Here is a 17,925-nt window from a genome sequence, read left to right as displayed (position 1 = left end):
CTAAAACAGTCTGCCTTTGGGTCCCAGAGCTCACTCTGCCGCTGGCCCAAGTCCCTGGGGGCAGCACCTGTTCCCTCTGCTCAGGCGCGCATTGCGCATGGACGCTGTGGCTCTAAAACGTGAAATGACCGGCCTGCTCTGAGTGTGGTCTGTGCCGTCATCACCATCAAAAGCTGTGTGTTCACGCTCGTAGCTGTGTTGTACGTAGGTAGAGCCGGGAACGAGAAAGAAGCCCGTAGGACCGAGCTCCGTGCACCTGGCACCGGGGGCTCCGCGTGACCGCGGGCCCTGCGACTTCCCCGGGCACCCGCAGCCTCCCGGGCAGGTCCTGGCCCCCACCCCCGGGCCCCCGTGGGTCTCACTGTGCTGTATGTGCTCTCACACAGGAAATGCTGCCTCCTGGGTCTCACACGGGCTTTTCCGGGCTACATTTGCCGTTCATCGGTTTCACATTCACCACAGAAAGGTACGTCCAGCCCTGTCACTCCCGAGACAGAGCCTTCCCACCGCGGGAACAGCGGAGGCTCTGCTTCTGTGTAGTGCACGGGGGCGGCACACGGGGGCCGCAGCCGGGAGGCCTGGGCGGGCCTGCCCTGGCCGGGGCTCGGCGTGTTGGCCGGAGCGTCGTCTCCTAAACCAGGAGGCCATGGGTTCGATTCCTGGTGAGGGCGGGCGCCTAGGCCGCTGGTCGGTCCCCAGTTGGTTGGGGATCACGAGAGGCAGCCAGTCGATGTTTCTCTCCCTCCCTCCCGTCCCCTCGCTCTGAAATCAATAAGCGTGTCCTCGGGTGAGGAGACACACGCGTGCGCACACACACGCCCCCCCAAACCCCGGCACCGCACGCGATGGCACAGCAAGGCCGCAGACTTTTCGTGAAGAGCCTGGCATGACGTGATTCAGGCTTTGTGGTCTCCGCTGTATGTTTCCCCTCATCCTTTTAACAGCCCTTTAAAACCGTGAAAGCCGCTCTCGGCTCCTCCCGGGGTGGCAGCGGCCCCGGGCCGGCAGCCCCGCGCCATCCTCCCTTGGGGCACGCTGTTGGCGCCCAGCGGTTGTAGCCGCAGCTCTGGCCTCCGTGAGCGGGGCCGGAGTCCGGCCCCTGCAGAGCCGAGAGGGGGGCCCGCGTGGGACTCCGGCCCCGGGAGCCGGCGCTGCCTGTGTGTGTCTCAAATGGGACCCTCACGGCCGCGTCTGCCACCCGCTCACGGAGGAGACTGGGGCAGGAGGAGGGGCTGGGGTGAGAGGCCAGCGAAATGAAACAAACGGAGCTGCCACATGCCGGCAGGAAGGACCCAGCGCCTGGCTCTCGTCCTCGTCTGCAGTTGGCCTGTGGAAGTGCCCAGGAGAGGTGCCAGCGCTGACCAGGCACCTGAGCCAAGATGTCGGCCGAGGCTGTTCAGCCTGCGCCGCGGAGGGGGCCCAGGGGGTGGTGGGCGTGGCGCTTACTGCCTGTCCCACAGGCTGAGGCTCCCGACCTTCCAGGTGCCTCCCAGCCCACTAGGTGCTGGTGCGCCCTGCGGGTCCCCGGCCAGGCTTGGCGGGTTGGGCCCAGGGACCCCCTCCTGGAACGGCCCTGCAGGGTGGGCGCACAGCACCCCCAGGCTGCCTTTGAGCAACCCACCAGGCCCCCTCCCGCACTCCGTGTGCACTCCAGCGCCTGCCCGCCCTCGCCGTCACAGAGACAGCGGAGCTGAGTCACGGGTGAGACCGCCCAGCAGCAAAGCTCTCAGAGTGCGCCTGCGCCCTCAGCATCCGCGGCCCAGCTCCCAGCGGGCCTGTCGCGGGCCGGCCAATGGTGCCTGGCTTTGCGGTGCTGGTAGGGGCACTGGCGTGGAGGCAGCCCTTGGCTCGCAGGCCCGACGGGTCCCAGAGGGCTAAGGAGCTGCCTCTGGTCCGTGGCAGAACCAGGGAGATGCCCAGCAAGGCCCTGCAGGCCCGCCCCTCGCACAGAGCTCCTCCTCGTGGCACGATGGCCTGGGAGCCCTCACTCAGAAACTGCCTGTCCCCAGAGTCACAGGGCAGTTTCTTTGACCAGCCCTGAGGGCGTGTCCTCCTCCTCGTCACCCAGGCACTGCAGTGAGGAGGACTCTTGTCTAATTTTGGCTCTGTAAACAATAAACTCTTTCACAGGTATTTTTCTGTGCCAGTTTAGAAAGACTTACCTTTCTCCTGGGAAGTCTTGAAATGCTCTGCGGTCTGAGCCTGTGCTCAGGAGGCTACAAACGCTGTGTGTGCTTGCAGCTGCTTCTCTGACCGGGGCTCCCTGAAGAGCACGCCGCAGTCCAGCGCGCTGACCAAGGACGAGGGCGTGCAGCGCGACCTGGAGAGCAGCCTGCAGGCCGAGGCCTACGAGAGGCGGATCCGCAGGCTGGAGCAGGAGAAGCTGGAGCTCAGCAGGAAGCTGCAGGGTGAGTGGGGGCCCGTCCGCGCCCTGGGGGGCCCGTGCCGCCCGCCTGCACTCACACGTATCCCCCCCCAGAGTCCACGCAGACCGTCCAGTCCCTCCACGGCTCGGCACGGGCCCTGAGCGGTTCGGCCCGAGATAAAGAGATCAAAAAGCTGAATGAGGAAATCGAGCGCTTGAAGAATAAAATAGCAGGTGCGTTTTGAAGTCTGGCTGCTTACTGCCTGCTCTCAGAGGGTGTTAATCTCTGCAGAGAAAATTGTAGTCATTTTCATGGGCTGCAAAAGCATGAAAAAGGCTTGAGCCTTAGCATACCTGGTTAGAGTTTTGGTACTCCGTCAGTTCATTGAAAATTGTTTCTCCAGATGCATAGCTCTGATACAACTTTTCAGTTTCAGCTGGAGTCAGTTCCCAGTGTTTCATCCATGAACGCGGAACACTTTGTGGTCCTCTGTCTTCGCTCCTCTGTAGCTCTGGGGCAGAGTTGCTGTAACCACTCCTTTCTAGAGCTCTCGCCAGTGGGGCTTGCATTCCAGGGTTTTAGGTGCTAGGTCTGTTGCCCCGTCTGTCTTTGTGGCTCATAGGTCCTCAGTTTCCTAAAGACCCAAATCACTTTCACACCTTGACCCCTGACCTGACTCGGGGTCCGCACTGCAGGCGACCCGCCCCGTGAGTCAGAGCGGCGGCGCCGGCGGCCCTCCTGGCCCCGTGAAGGCTCGGTGGGGCCTGGTGTTCAGTAAAAGCTGTTGCCACCCTGGGTTACACTGTGCCAGCTCCACAGGTGAGCGAGGACGAGGCCGGAGGCCCGGTCCCACGGGGTCAGGCTGCCTCTCAGTGAGCCGGGAGGCTGCGGCGCGCGTGCTCGCCGTCGGCGAGTCAGGTCCGAGGCGCTCGTGGGGACCAGTCCGTCTCTCCTCTGCGCAGACGCCGGCAGGCCCGAGCGACAGCTGGAGGACACGGGGACGCCGCGTCCGGAGCCCGAGGGCACCGCGCTGCGGCTGCGAGGCCTGGAGAAGCAGTACCGCCTGGTGCGGCAGGAGAAGGAGGACCTCCACAAGGTAGCGGCCGCGGACCCCAAGTGGAGGGGCGTGGGCCCTGCCTGTGGCTGGGCTGCGGCCGCCCCGCCGCCAGCAGCCGCGCCCCAGTGACCGTCAGCCCTGGGTGGCCGCACAAAGCCGGGCGTCGTGCTCAGGCCCCACCATGCCCTGCGCTCTGGGGTCCCATCCCGCTGGCCCGGGCCGCCTCCCAGGGTCGTGGCGTGAGAGGCCGTTGGGTTTTGTAAGACATGCCCAACTGCGGCCCAGCCCGTAGCGTGTGCGCAGTTAGGGCCACGCCCCCGGAGCACATTCACACAGACACTGGGGAGTCGACCCAGGCTGAGCTCTGGCCTCTAGAGGGAGGGCTCGCCGGGGTGACCCAGCACCTCCCTCCCGAGCCTGGCGGAGCGCCTCGGTCCAGACGTGCGCAGGGCGGCGCCACACCGCTGCCGCGTGCCACAGAAAGCCCGCTGAGCCGGCCGGGGCCAGGGGCAGGTGCTCCCTCACGCGGCAGGGCCGCCCTTGCCCCGTCCCCGCTGCTGCCTCCCTTGGCCAGCGGGCGCCCGGGGGCGAGCAGCGTGATTGTGGGGGGCCAGCTGCAGGGCGGCGAGGTCAGGGCGGCTGAGGGGACAGTCGTGTCCACACCGCAGGCCCTCCGGTGCAGGGCCAGCCGCCCGGCACGTGTGTTTATACAGTTCTGTACTGGGATCGGCATCCCAAGCTTTTTCCCAATGTGCCGTCCCTGGCTCTATGGTGCCGCCTCAACGGAGGGGCGACCAGGTTCCCGCCTCCCCTGCCCTCATTATGTGTTGGCAGCGTAGGGGGCGTGGCTGGGCCCGGCTGGCCACCTGAGCAGGGGTGCCGTTGCCGCCTCTGCTGGGAGGGTCTTTGTAGACTGGGCTCAGGCTCGGCACCTGAGCTCAGGTGCACTTCAGGCGGCGCGTGGCTGTGCTGGGGCAGGCGGGGCTCTGTCCTGCAGGCGAGCTCTCGGTCTGCACTGTGGTCTGTGACCCGCACTTGCTGTCACTAAGCTTCCAGCCTCCCAGATGTTTGTGGCACAGACAGCAAACATCTGCCATTCCTTTTGTTCAGCAATTGGTTGAAACTTCCGAGCGCTTGAAGTCGCAGGCCAGGGAGCTCAAAGATGCCCACCAGCAGCGAAAGCTGGCCCTGCAGGAGTTCTCGGAGCTCAATGAGCGCATGGCAGAGCTCCGCTCGCAGAAGCAGAAGGTGTCCCGGCAGCTCCGTGACAAAGAGGAGGAGGTGGAGGTCGCCATGCAGAAGATCGACTCTATGCGGCAGGAGATCCGCAAGTCGGAGAAGCTCAGGAAAGAGGTAGCGCGGGTGCTGCCGGGGCGGCCGCAGCGATTAGACTTTTGTGGGATCTTAACAAACATCTTTAAAAACGTGACTGTGCTAATTGTATCAGTCACTTTAAAACATCTTAAGTTTTACACGAAGCTGAGTAAGTTCACCTGGCAAGCATTTATTTTATAGTTCTTAGCCCTCTACGTCCATCTGTGAAGTTTTTGAAAGAGGTTCCAGTAGCACTAATTTTTAAAACTTCCCCGTTAAAGCAAATAGAGGGTGTTCATGCCCAACGAGTGTCACGTGAACACGCACGCAACGGGGCACCTGTGTCCCTGGGGGCGGGCGGGCGCGGGCAGGTCTGGCCCCGTGGGCCCACGTCAGCCCTCAGGCTGGCGGTCCTCGCGTGTGCAGGGGCGTGAGGCCCCAGAGAGCTTTTTTCGTGTGGGTTGTAGCCCTTAGCGTTTACCACGTTAGAAATGAAAAACGAGGCTTTTTTCCCATATAACAATAAAGCGGGGAAGGAAGGGCCTCGTCACCCACGTGGGAGCCGCTGCCGCAGGGTGGCGCAGCCCGACAGCCCGGGCGAGGCCCCTGTTGCAGGCGCCGGGCGAGCTCTGGGCCACAGCCGGGACGTGCCCTTCTTCACCACACGCTCCGGCCTCTCCGTCCTTCGGCCTCAAGGACCTGTTTGCAGGCTCGCAGCCCAGAGACTCCCCTGCTCGTGGCTGACTCACGCAGGCGTGGGGGCTCCTGTGGGTGCTGCCCCTCGGCCAGGCAGGGACGGCCGCCCTCACTGCGCCGCGTGCCCCTGCTCACTGCCCCCTGCACTCGGAGTGGGTTTGAAATGCCCCATTTGAGAAACGTGTCCATCCACGTCCTGCAGATGTCAGAATACTTGTTTTCATGAATCAGTATCTTTTCTTGAAACTTCATATCAATCGATCAATTTGAATTAGACTTTAAACTTGTTTTTTTTTTTTGGGTAACTCACCAGCCATTCTAGTCAATCTCTGAAGTATGTTTCTTGGTCTCTAGCTCATGATAGAGCCTTACAAAGAACAAGGAGTTAAGAGAACTTCCAAGATGTTGGTCGGTTAGAGTCTTTTGGGGGAGCGTCCAGGGCCCAGTGCTGCTGGGAGCCTGCACGGCGCCCTTGAGCAGCAGTGTCCCCTGTGTTGCAGCTGGAAGCTCAGCTCGAGGACGCCGCGGCCGAGGCCTCCAAGGAGCGCAAGCTCCGCGAGCACAGTGAGAACTTCTCCAAGCAAATGGAAAGTGAGCTCGAGGCCCTCAAGGTAGAGCCGGAGGTCGAGGGTCCTGGTTCTTTGCGCGATGATGGAGCATTGCTCGTACGAACTCCGCTGTGGCTGGTTCGTCCTCAGTGAGGCGCTCTTGGGGGCACAAGGTCACCAGGCAGCTCTGGGCGCACTGGGGACGGAGGAGGCGTGGGACAAGAGCCCTCCTTCCGGGCGGCGTGCGCCTGTGCAAGCTGGCGCGCGCGCACTCCGCCCTAGATGGCCGTTCCAGGCGGCTTCCCGGAAGCCCTTGCGAGCTACTGCCCAGCGCCTCGTCTGAGCCCCGGTGCTCTGCATTCACGGGGCCCACTTCCAGGAAAGCTCCTTGAAGCCCACACCCTGCCCCGGACATGGGAGGGGCAGGCCGGCCATCAGAGGCCAGAGGCAGGGAGGGCAGGGGGGTGTTGTGGGACGAGGGTGGTGTGGAGGCCGGGCTCCCCGAGCGTCCCCGGTCCAGGCCCGCCCCTGCTGAGCCTGGCGCCCTGGCCGAAGGCAGACGACTGGGCTTCCCATGCCCTTGCCTGACCTGGCCGCTGGGCGACACCCCCACCCCCGGCCAGCGCACCCCCAAGGCGTCTGTTTCTCTCCGCTGGCTGCTGCCTGGTCCGGCCAGGCACATCGTGCCGCTCCCTGTCTTTGTCCTGCTCCGCGAGAGCAGACGTCCCAGGGCCCTGTGACCGCAGGGTGCCTGGCGCCGAGTCGGCCGCGGTTGGACACTGGGGGTGAATGGGCAGAGCCAGGAGGCCGGAGGGCCGTCCTCATCGCAGCGCGGCACCGCCCCGGGCCCTGAAGGACAGGGCCTGCCCCCCACCGCCCACCGCAGGGCCCACGCCGCCTCCCCAGACGCCTGCCCTGCGGGCGTGAGGAGGACCAGGGCCAGCTGTGTCATGCGGGGCCGTGTCTGTTGTCAGGAGGGCCGAGGAAGCGGCGCTTCAAGTGCCCGCGGGGGCGGGGCGGGGCGGTGCTGGCAGAGTGGCTCCCGAGAGGGCACAGAGGAGTGTGGCTGACTGTGACCTTCGTCTCTAGGTAAAGCAGGGAGGCCGGGGACCAAGCACCTCCTTGGAGCATCAGCAGGAGATTTCCAAAATCAAGTCTGAGCTGGAGAAGAAAGTCTTGTTTTACGAAGAGGAACTGGTCAGGCGTGAGGCCTCCCACGTGCTGGAAGTAAAAACCGTGAAGAAGGAGGTGCACGACTCTGAAAGCCACCAGCTGGCGCTGCAGAAAGAAGTCTTGATGCTGAAAGACAAACTGGAGAAGTCGAAGCGGGAGCGGTAGGTCCCCCCGAGCTCCTCGGTCTTCGTGGCGCAGCGGGGGCCCAGCCTGAAGCCGGGAGCTTGGGCCAAGTGCGGACTTGCGGACGTGACCTTGTCCCACTGCCCCCTCAGGCACAGCGAGGTAGAGGAGGCCGTGGGCACCGTCAGAGACAAGTACGAGCGCGAGCGGGCGATGCTGTGTGAGGAGAGCAGGAAGCTGGCCGCCGAGAAGGAAAGGGTAATGCGGCCTCGCGCCGCCGTGCAGGCGGCTCTGGTGCTTGACTCGTGTGCCCTGGAAGTTTGGTATTTTAAGTATTTTTATTTTTAAATGAAATAACGTGGCCCTGGCAGTAGCTCACGTGGTCAGAGTGTTGTCCTGGTCCACCAGGGTTGAGGGATTGATCCCCAGTCGGGACACATATAAGAGTCAGCCAGTGAATAAGTAAGTGGAGCAAGAAATCAGTGTCCTCCTCCTCCCTCCCACTTTTAAAATCCATTTTTAAAAAAGACTGACATGAAGTAATACGTCTGATCTTTTTGTATTTGCTTTAGAGCTGCTACTTCCCTGAAACCACTAGCTCTTTTATCTTCGTTATGCTCAGGTTTTCATTGAAATGTGACTTGGGTTAAATACAATCAGAAGTCCACGTCCTGAACTAAGTTTGGAAAAACCTCATAAGGAGTAACAGAAACTTCCAGAACCTTCGAAAGTACTCGTAGGGTTACCAGCAGCCTCCTCACGGGGTGCCAGGTAACACGCCATGTGGCGCAATTGTCTTTTCAGCTTTGCTCCTTTGTGGACAAACTCACAGCCCAAAACCGACAGCTGGAGGACGAGCTGCAGGACCTGGCGGCCAAGAAGGAGTCGGTGGCCCACTGGGAAGCCCAGATCGCCGAGATCATCCAGTGGTGCGTGCGCCCCAGCCCCGGCTGCTGCCCGAGGGGCGCCCCCTTTCCCTGGCTCCTGCCGCCGCCTCTGCGGCCCGGCCCCTTCACCCCGCGCTGTTCCTCTGAGGGCTCAGGACGGGTCCCGCCGCTGTGTCCCCAAACGGCTGAGGGCTGTGTCCAGCCCATCACAGGACGAGGGCTGGAGGAACAGTGCCAGCCGTCGCCGCGGGTCGGGGCCAGGCTGTGCGGGCCCCCGCTCTCTGGGAGGCGCGGGCGCGGCTTCTGCAAAGTGCCGCACGAGGAGGGGGGACCGCAGAGGCGGGTGGGGGCGGGCTGCCGCCCCAGGGGCACTCCTGTGGGCATCCGGTGTCCGGCGACAGGGTGCTGTCCTGAGGGAGGTGGGACACACTCGCCTCTGTGGCTCCTGGACCCACAGACAGCGTTCCCTCCCGCAGGGTCAGCGACGAGAAAGATGCGCGGGGCTATCTTCAGGCTCTTGCTTCGAAGATGACCGAAGAGCTGGAGGCCTTGAGGAGCTCCAGCCTGGGGTCGCGAACACTGGTAGGTGTCGCCCTGAAGCCTGTGTCGTGTCACCGGCGAACTCCTTAAGGGCTGTGGCCGTTCAGTGCCACGGGTCCTTCTGGTGGAAAAGGCCAGTGTGTGGAAGGCCAGCCTCGTTCCTGGGACACGAGCTTTTGCACAGCTCCCTCGCTCCGCCGTGACTGGTGGAGGCGGCAGTGAGCAGGACGCGGCCCGCCTCAGGGAGGCGCTGTGCTGGCGAGGCCCGCCCGCCCGCGCGCTGAGACGCAGGCACCTGGGAGCGTGGCGAGCTTGGGGCGGCGTGGGCCCCGTCGCAGCCCAGTTTCCTCTTCTCTCCTTTTTTCTGGGTCCCCTTATGTATAAGTTACAACATTTTGTGAGTGATATATGGAAATAAGAATAAAGGCACAGGGAAATAAGTTTATTACAATTGCAGCTGCAACTTAAACTTAGTAAACCACGTTTATATCTTACGTTCCCTGGGTTTAAAGGTATATTCACCCAAAAGGGGCTGCCCCTGCGAGTGCGGTCAGCTGGGCGTCTGTCACGCGAGAACCCGCAGCATGTGGCTCGGGGACGCTGAGTGCTAACCGTGCTGCCGGCGCCCACGTGCGCGTCCCGCAGGCTCCGCGCTGCGCTGGAGCCGCCACAGCCAGGCCTCCGAGAGGGGGGTCAGCTCAGTGTCTCCGAGGGTCAGGACACGGCTGCTTTGGCCCTATAATTGGAAAACATTTTCATTTTTAGACTTTAGATTTAGGAACACCGATTAGAATGGTCGATGAATTTCAACTGTTTTCTTCCGGTCACGTTTACGTACACGCTGCCCTTAGGAACTGCAGTAAATGAAATGCGCACAGACTTCCAACAAGGTGACAGAATGCCATCACAGATCCTTGTAATAACATGGGGTTTTCGAGATTTTTGTTGCAAAATACTGTGTAAATAGTTGCTTTCGAAGGACGGATTGCATGAGGGTATAGTTCCTTTTCTTCCTTAACAATGTGTTGTCCACATACTGGTCCTGGGGCAAGGTCACCCAGGACATAGTTGCCTGGGGGCCCCTGAGATTTCTCTCCCTCGATGAGGCCATGTCCCCAGAGTCGCCCTCTGCCCTGCACCCCCTTCCGACTGACGGCTGGGGAACATGCCGCAGCCAGCTCTTTCTGCTTCGCTAAGACGGATGGAAGATGAAAGGCGCTCCGCGGCGCTCAGCGAAGACTTTGAAAACAGTGCCCCGCATGCCTTTCTTCCCCTGGAGAGCCGGTGGCCGCGCAGGCCACCCCAGCGGGCAGAGGGAGGAGGCTGGGCCTGGGCGGCCCCTGTCCTCCGCACGTCTCGCCCTGCCTCTGTTTCCTCAGCGTCTCAGGCTTTCCTTTCACGTAGAACAGTCAACGAAGGGTGGCATGATTCCTAGGGTGATGAAATAGCAAAATGTTTCAAGATACTGGAAAATAAGATACAGAGGGGCCCAGAATGCAGCTTAGGTTTGTAAGAGTGCAGCGTAGATGTTACACTGTGGTACCCCTGTTATTCTTCCAAAAAAGTGAATGGTTTACAAAATCTCAAAGAGTAAAGTCTATAAAATAACATGAGGCACAGTGGACTTTGTTCACATCTGAGAGGCAATATCTAAATATGACGGTGAAAGTTGAAGGTTAGAAAAAGACGAATTGTTAAATTTGTAGCTTAAAATTTTAACGTTTGAACTGATGCCTACAGGATCCCCTTTGGAAAGTCCGCCGTAGTCAGAAGCTGGACATGTCCGCACGGCTAGAACTGCAGTCTGCCCTTGAGGCTGAGATCCGAGCCAAGCAGCTTGTCCAGGAGGAGCTGAGGAAAGTCAAGGATGCGAACCTCTCCTTTGAAAGGTGCTTGTCCTGTGGCCCAGCTCCATGCAGGAGCTGCGCGCCGTGTGACCTCGGGCGCACCCCGAGCTGTCCCCGAGGCCAGCTGTTCGCTCCCCACGTAGAGGTGCTGGGCTGAGGTGCGGGCAGGCGCCACCCGCCCACTAAGTGCAGAGCCGGGATTTGACTTCAGGTGCCCGTGGTGCTGGACTGGCCTGCTCACCTCCTGGCCAGATGGTGACCTCAGCAGCCTGGCTTTGATCTGTCCCCTCTGCAACAGCCCAGGGACCACAAGACCCTGCGTTCAGGCGGGTGGCAGCCCGCCTTCCTGCCCGCGATGGGAGTAGCACTTCAGGCCCTATGGCTGGGTCACCTGGGTGTGCATCCTCAGAGGGTGGAGGGCTCGTCCCCGACGAGATCAGTGCCCAAACTCCACTGGGGCTTCGTGAGACACACTTCCTAAACCATGAGTTTTAAAACCCTTGTTAGTCCGTAACGCTGACATGTTTGTGCTGTCCATCGCGTGCTAAGTGAGGAGGCCGACCACTTGGAGTGGCCCATGTGCCTGCCCAGCAGTGGTTGTGGAGCCTGGCCGTGTCCCAGCCCTGCCCCCGCCATCGGACGCTCTGCGCTAGCGTGTGGGTGACCTGTTCTCTGTGTGCTGAGAGCCACTGTCGTCTCATTCTAGTAAACTCAAGGATTCGGAAGCCAGAAATAGAGAGCTGTTAGAAGAAATGGAAGGTTTGAAGAAGAAGATGGAAGAAAAATTTAGAGCAGATACTGGTAATTAAAAATTATAAGTTTTTGCATTTTTTAAATAGAAGCTTTTTTTAATGAAATGGTTTTTCTTAAATTTCACTTCTTTTTGGTTTAATAGTTTTTAGTTACGTAAAGAAAGCACTTAGTCATTTCAGAGGCAACATTCTGGAATACAGTATATTCAACAATCCCTTCCCCAAAGTTACCTACAGGTCTTGGTTGGTTTTTTCTTTTGTCTTGAAAATACAGAGCGAATACACATGAGCGTAGTTAGACATCATGCCCCCCAGGACACGGACCGCTCTGTGCCCGCCCCGGCAGCTGGGGGTCAGGCTGCTCGCCTTCGCTGTCACGAGCCCGCTGCAGCGTGCAGCCTGCCGTGTGTGTGTGGCATGTCATGTTTCTCTCACGTCTTCCGGGGATAGATGGCCACGCGTGGACTGCCGGTCCGAGGGCCAGCATGCACCCGCGTCTGCGAGGGGTTGCGGGCCTCTGCTGCAGGTGCTGGCGCTCTTCTGCCCCGCCCCCGGCCGTACCCGCCTGGCCTCGCCCTGCGGGTCGGTGAGGAGCAGCCGCTCCATGTGGGCGTTCTCCTATGGAGAGCAAGATTCTCATCTTTTCATATGTTTAAGAGCTATTTGTAGGTCTTAATCTATGATTTATGTATTTGTAAATTTTGTCCATTTAAAAACCTGTAAGTTTTTAAGTCTTTTTCTTAATTCTCAGAAGCTTTATTGAGGATTAGAGCCTCGTGATTGTGGCAGAAGTTGCAAATATTCTTCCCGGGTTGTCTTCAGTGGTTTTGGGCGGGGGGGCAGGCATGGGGGTTTTTAAAAATCCTGTGTGTGCGTGTGTGTGTGTGTGTGTGTGTGTGTCAAATTTAACAGTTGTCCACTTTTTTGAGTCATAGGGAAATATTCCCACGTCCCCAGTTCATTTAATTCACCCGTGTTTTCTGTTACTACACACATGGTTTCATTTTTTTAATGTAGCATACCGACCATACGGGATTTGTGACATGCGCAGTTGGGGGGCTGGACCCAGTTTGTCTTTCTCCTGTGGCGGGTGAGCTGTTGGGTGCCAGTTAAGAAGGCCCTGTCCCGGCTGATGCCACGGCGCCCGGGTCACGTGCGAGCCGGCCACGGGCCCCCGGTCCTGCTCTGGGCAGAGCCTGGGCGCCGTCTCAGTGACAGCGAGTCTCCCGTCTGAACAGAAGGCACCGTGTTTTATGTTTTCACTCTGTCAATGTTTCTTCCGCACAGGACTCAAACTTCCAGATTTCCAGGACTCTATTTTTGAGTACTTCAACACCGCTCCTCTTGCACACGATCTGACCTTTAGGGTAAGTAATTATTTTTTAAAAAGTGAGAGGTGGATTTATGATGCTAGAAGCAGTGTGATGTGATTTGACTGCCTGTGGGGCCACAAACACACCAGTGAAGTAACACCTGAGACTTTGTCTCAGTCACGCTGGCCCCGTTGTTGGCCCGCGACGCTAAACGCATAGGTTATAGATGTTGCAGGTATTTGGAATGTGTGCAGACAGACTTCCTTGAATTAAGGGACGGCCAATTAAGAAGGTGCTCAGTGTGTCCTGGGAGGAGGTCTCCATGGACCTCTGCCTGTGCAGCGAGTGTTCCAGGCAACGTAAAAAAAAACTCCCACGCGGCAGCAGATGAAGACTCAGCCAGTCATGTCGCCGTTTTGGTGACCCCCTTAGGCTCTGCCGTTGGGCCTCAAGGACTGGTGGGAGGAGGGGCTGGTAAGGAAGCCCTGCCCGCGGCACCGTGGCGCTCAGTGCGGCGGCTCCGCCCGGGGAGCCGGCTGTCTGGTGGGCGGGTTCTGTCTTAGGAAGCGGCTGTTGCGCACGCATGATCCCCACACCCCCGTCCAGGCAGCGTGTGAGGCAAGGGCCTGCCGTGGGCGCGTGACGGTCTTTTCTCTAACAAAACAGTCTGGAGGGACCCTCGCTAGTAGCCCCGCAGAGCGAGCCACAAAGTAAAAACAGCGGAGGCAGAGCTCATCCGTGGGACTGCTGTGAGACGTTCACTGTTTCTGTTGGTTTCCAGCTCTTTACTGAGGGGGCCTCAGACTCGCAGCGAAGCTGAAGGGGTAGTACAGGGAGCCCGTCCTCGCCTGGCGCTTCGCCACACGCGCGTCCTCGCTCGCCCTCCGTAACCCTAACCCTGAGCTACTTGGAAGTGAGCTGCAGGCGTCAGTGATCCTGGGGTCCCTCCCAGTGCATTTCCCAAGGTCCAGGCCACGGCACGTGACCGTGATGTCCTTGTCACGTGGCCAGTCTGGCCCAGGGGCCGCGCTAGCTTGTCCTGTCCCTCCGCGCTCCTTTCTTCTGGAGTGGTGCCCCCGCCGCCCTGCCTCCTTTGCGACGGGGGTGCCTGTCACGTCCAGACCAGTCGTCCTGTGGAGCGTCCAGCACTCTGGGCTCGCCGGCGCTCCCCCGTGGTTAGCGAGGTCGGAACCCTGCGCAGGAGGGGTGCGGGCCCGCCCGCGGGAGCCGTTCGCCAGGGCTGATGGTGCTGACCTTGCTCGTCGGGTTGAGGTGGGCGGTGCCGGGCCTCGCCCCAGGACAGGGACCCGTGAGAGGTCAGCAGAGGCCTGGTGGCCGTCGGTCCACCAGCAGCCTTCGCCAGCAGGTTAGTGGCCATTGCCTAGGTCAGTTTTTACAAAACTCACACGGGTTTGCTCATGTCATTCTGGGTGCACGGCTGTTACGTTCACCTGCTGAAATGGTTTTGGTGAGGTTGGCGATGTTTGTCTTCTAAAGTCCTCCGTTTTTAAGGAGCAGATATATTGGACCATTAGCAGCCTCGTCCTCACATTCTGTCACAAGCCTGCTCCTGCCTCGCCTGTTTTTTCCGACACTGTGGTGGCTGAAGACTGGCATTGTTAACGGGCGGAGGCGGCCAGGAAGGCGGCGGCTTTCCTGTGACGTCAGGGGACAGAGCAGCCGTCTCTCTGCAGGTTGTGGCTGGCTCGGACCCTCTGTTGCCAGACGGTGCTAGAGCATTCCACCTGGAGGCGGGGGCTGTAGCCTGTCCCTTGCCCTCTGTGGCCAGCAGGCCTGCCTTCTCATGGTTAATTTCAGTTGTTCCTGAATATCTCTGATTGAAGTAGAAAGGACATTTATCTAATGGAAAAATACGTCCTTGGTAAGAGTGGGGTCTGTTAGGACCGTCTTTCAAAAGTCCCGCCTCCCTCCCCTCATTGAGCGTGTTCAGCACTAGAAACGATCTGCCTCCCTGACTGAGCGCTCCTGCGAGCTTCTGGGGGGGGCGGGGAGGTTGCGAGGCCTCTGGGGGAGAAGTCAGACCCGGCCTGCGCATCCCCCTTCCCTGGTGCCTCCCGGCCCCGTGGCCCAGTGCGGGCGCCTCCTCCCTCAGTCTGCACCCCTCTGATCCGTTAACAACCAAATGAAACCAGTGGGGCTGTCACATGGTGAAAACTAAATTACTTCACTTTTTCTGCTCACTTTTTCTAAAGATGGGGCCCTAACTTATGTAACATTCCTGTTTACGGGAGAAATCTGCTTACGTTGGTAGCGTGGTCACTTGCCGCCTGGCCCAGCCTCTCCCTCGCGAGGTCTGTTACAGACGCGCCCAGAGCCCGCAGCGTGGCTGTGCCTGCTGCACCACGGCCCGTAACTGCAGCGGCTGCCCGGGCCCCTCCGGTCGGGCCAGGGGGTCTCCGCACGGACGCCGGGCGCAGCTGGGGACGCCCCGCAGGCGCCTCCCGCTCGCGTCTGTGCCCGGCGCGCGTTTGCCTTGCTCCGCTGCCTAGCTGTTCCCATGCATGTGAACCGCGTGTGAGTAACAATGGGTGAAGGAGTAGCCTCTGATGACGAAGTGTTACCTTCGGGAACACTCATTAAAGTGACGTCAGTTTTAAGTGGTCTTAGGACGCAGCTTCAGCTTCAGCTTCAAATCAACCTCAGAGCGTTAGCTCCAATTTCGAGTCAGGAAATCTGTTTGAGCTGATGGGACAAAGTGCTGCTCACGGCGCCACCGAGCTCCCAGGAGGCTCTGTCGGAGGCCCGCGGGCCTCTGCGGATGTCGGGGCTTCCTCCTCACCCCGACATGGGCTCGGGGGCTTGGACCGCCCTGTCTGAGGCTGCAAGGGACAGGCAGAGTCACTCGTGAATGGCCTCCAAGGGCAGGCACTTTCCTGTCCTTCCCTGGAGATGGGGGACGTGCGGGCCGCAGGCGCAGCGCGGCGGCCCCATCAGAGTCGCCCCAGACCAGCGCCACACGCCAGCCTCGGGGGGCCGGGGGCCCCGGGATGAGAGCCCATGCTGGGGCCTCAGGTCCCCAAGGGGATGCGCATCTCAAGTACAGGACACGTTGCTAGAGTCTGAGTTCTGCAGAGTGAGTTATTTTACTCCCGCTCTTTGCCTTTTTCCCGTAGCCCAGCTCAGCCAATGAGCAAGAAGCACAGGCTCCGAAGCCAGAAGTGTCCCCGTCGGCGTCTGTGGCTGCAGGCATGGAGCAGCAGGAGGTAAGGCTGTGGCCCCTGACACTCTGCGTGCCCTCGGGTCCGCGCCCGCCCCCGCCCCCGCCCCGCGTCCGCATGCCGCTCTGCAGCTGGGGTGCACCCACTCACAGGCCCACTCGCCCTTCACCCTTGGGGGTGCTGTCAGCGCACCAGCCAGGCGAGCCGGGTGGGGCAGGTGTCTCCACAATGCAGGGAATTAAAACTGCAGAACTGCTCATTATTGATCAGTTCGAGAGAGAAGTGATCCCGGCAGGGTCTGGCGTGCAGGGTGGCGTGGAGCTAGGACGGCGCTCACCTGTCCCTGCTTTCTCCCAGGACATGGCCCGGGCCTCGCAGAGGCCACCCGCCGGGCCGCTGCCCACCTCGCAGGCCCTCACCCTGGCTGGACCAAAGGTAGGCCCTGTCTCCACCCGCAGCACCTGCTCGGTTTTAGAAGATAGCCGCTGTGCAAATCAGGCAGACATCCTTTTGGTAAACGCAGCGAGTCATGTGTTCGTCGACGGTTTGCTCCAGACGGCATGTGGCCCGGCAGGTGTCAGGACCCTGTGTTTTCTTAACCGACGCGGTGCTTCCCGAATGCGTCTTCACTGAGACACGTCCGACTTAACCCCAGGCCCCTTGCTTCGTCCCCCAGACCACACTCCCCGCCCCAGGGAGCCGCTCTGCTCTGTGTCCAGCAGGTTTCCTCTTCAGCTCTGTTCCCCGTTGCACAGGTCTGCGTGTAGAACCTTGGAGAACGGGTGGTTTGTGGGAAGGGACTTGCTGCCAATGCGAATGGAGCTGCCCTGAGTGCGCACTCTGTAACGTGTGTGGTGGTGGTTGTTTTTTTTTTTAATAAACGCTTCTGGAGAGCCGTGCACACCAGCACACACAGGCTCGAAGCAGATCAGAGCATGCCAGGTCTCCCAGGGTCCAGGTCTCGAGCTTAGCGGGCGTGTGGCCTGACACACTTCGAGACTTCCTTTTCTTTCTTGTAGACATGGCCTTTTCTAGGGTTTTAGCCATTGAGGGCCATGCCAGCCAGAGACCAGGCACTCGGTTGTGTCTGAGACTGGTGGGCGGTGCAGCTGTGCAACCCTGATACCTGCCCAATCGGGCCAGGGAGGCGGCCCCTCTATGGCTCCGGCCTCTCTCCAGGGACCCCCATGTTCATGATGCTCGAGTGATCAACCTTTCAGTTTGCAGACACCCTGCTCCTCCACTGGCCTCACCTTCGCTGTCCCCTCCCCGCAAGGACGGTGGCCTTTCTGTGCTTGTCATTAGAAACAGGGCTGCTGTGCGTTTTTTGCGTGTCTGTCAGTCTCGTGTGGGAGCCCAGCCCAAAATGTGGCCCTGGGTGGTCCCCAAGAGCCTCTCGGAGGTAGGGGGCTGGCTTATTCCAGAACACGCGGTAGCCGCACATAGCCGCGTGTGCAGCAGCCAACCTCGTGTTTTGTTGTTGTTGTTTTTTTTGCCCGACTTCTCTCTAACGTGTGGCGACGTGGTTTTGGCTCCGGCCCCCTAGGTGGGTGCTAAGCACGTAGCCTTTGGGGAGCACGGCCGGGACCACATGTATTTCAGAGTGGAATTACACATTGTCTGCTTTTCAAGATGGTGCCCAGGTCGCTTGAACTCCGACCCACTCCTGGCAGGGTGTGTGCTCACCCCCCGCTGTTCTCCCTGCAGCCCAAGGCGCACCAGTTCAGCATCAGGTCCTTCCCCAGCCCCACGCAGTGCAGCCACTGCACCTCCCTGATGGTGGGCCTCATCCGCCAGGGCTACGCCTGCGAGGGTGAGTGTCTGCCGGTCGCGCGGGCCGCGGCTCGGGGGCAGGGCGGGCGCCCTGGGCTCCACCGGTGTGTGCTGAGAGCCTGGCTTCTCGCTGCGGGGGGCGGGGGGGAGCATGCATGCTGGCCGGGGGGCCAGGCCCCATTGGTGACCACTGACCCCGGATGTGCTGTGTGCTGGGGTATCTAGCCTTTGGTGTTTCTGGGCCACACGTTAAATACACAGACACTAACAAAAGCTGATGTGCAGAAAAAGGGGGTTTTAAGTAAATTTATGGTCTTGTGTGGGGCCGCGTTCATAGCCATACTGGGTTACGTGCAG

General features: G+C 60.3%; 1 protein-coding gene across 2 annotated transcripts in view; it reads left to right on the top strand.

Annotated features, from left to right (window-relative positions):
* Window positions 1–17,925, top strand: part of CDC42BPB (CDC42 binding protein kinase beta) — a 74,654-nt gene that overhangs the window by 44,025 nt on the left and 12,704 nt on the right. For both annotated transcript variants that reach the window (XR_008528670.1, XM_054567746.1), the window contains exons 9-24: window positions 387–466; window positions 2,242–2,408; window positions 2,480–2,599; window positions 3,329–3,462; window positions 4,534–4,776; window positions 5,934–6,044; window positions 7,071–7,315; window positions 7,430–7,535; window positions 8,082–8,206; window positions 8,641–8,746; window positions 10,445–10,593; window positions 11,258–11,352; window positions 12,591–12,670; window positions 15,751–15,840; window positions 16,153–16,230; window positions 17,503–17,608. Coding sequence is in view for 1 of the 2 variants with exons in the window: in XM_054567746.1 (XP_054423721.1) it covers window positions 387–466; window positions 2,242–2,408; window positions 2,480–2,599; window positions 3,329–3,462; window positions 4,534–4,776; window positions 5,934–6,044; window positions 7,071–7,315; window positions 7,430–7,535; window positions 8,082–8,206; window positions 8,641–8,746; window positions 10,445–10,593; window positions 11,258–11,352; window positions 12,591–12,670; window positions 15,751–15,840; window positions 16,153–16,230; window positions 17,503–17,608 (2,035 nt within the window). In the remaining variant the exon portion in view is untranslated. The remainder of the gene's footprint in view (window positions 1–386; window positions 467–2,241; window positions 2,409–2,479; window positions 2,600–3,328; window positions 3,463–4,533; window positions 4,777–5,933; window positions 6,045–7,070; window positions 7,316–7,429; window positions 7,536–8,081; window positions 8,207–8,640; window positions 8,747–10,444; window positions 10,594–11,257; window positions 11,353–12,590; window positions 12,671–15,750; window positions 15,841–16,152; window positions 16,231–17,502; window positions 17,609–17,925) is intronic.

The sequence above is a fragment of the Pteronotus mesoamericanus genome, unplaced genomic scaffold (assembly GCF_021234165.1).
Source record: "Pteronotus mesoamericanus isolate MK-2021 breed Mesoamerican mustached bat unplaced genomic scaffold, CSHL_Meso_final contig_192, whole genome shotgun sequence".
NCBI lineage: Eukaryota > Metazoa > Chordata > Mammalia > Chiroptera > Mormoopidae > Pteronotus > Pteronotus mesoamericanus.
Note: the sequence above shows the minus strand (reverse complement) of the source record. Positions and strands in the feature narration are given on the sequence as shown.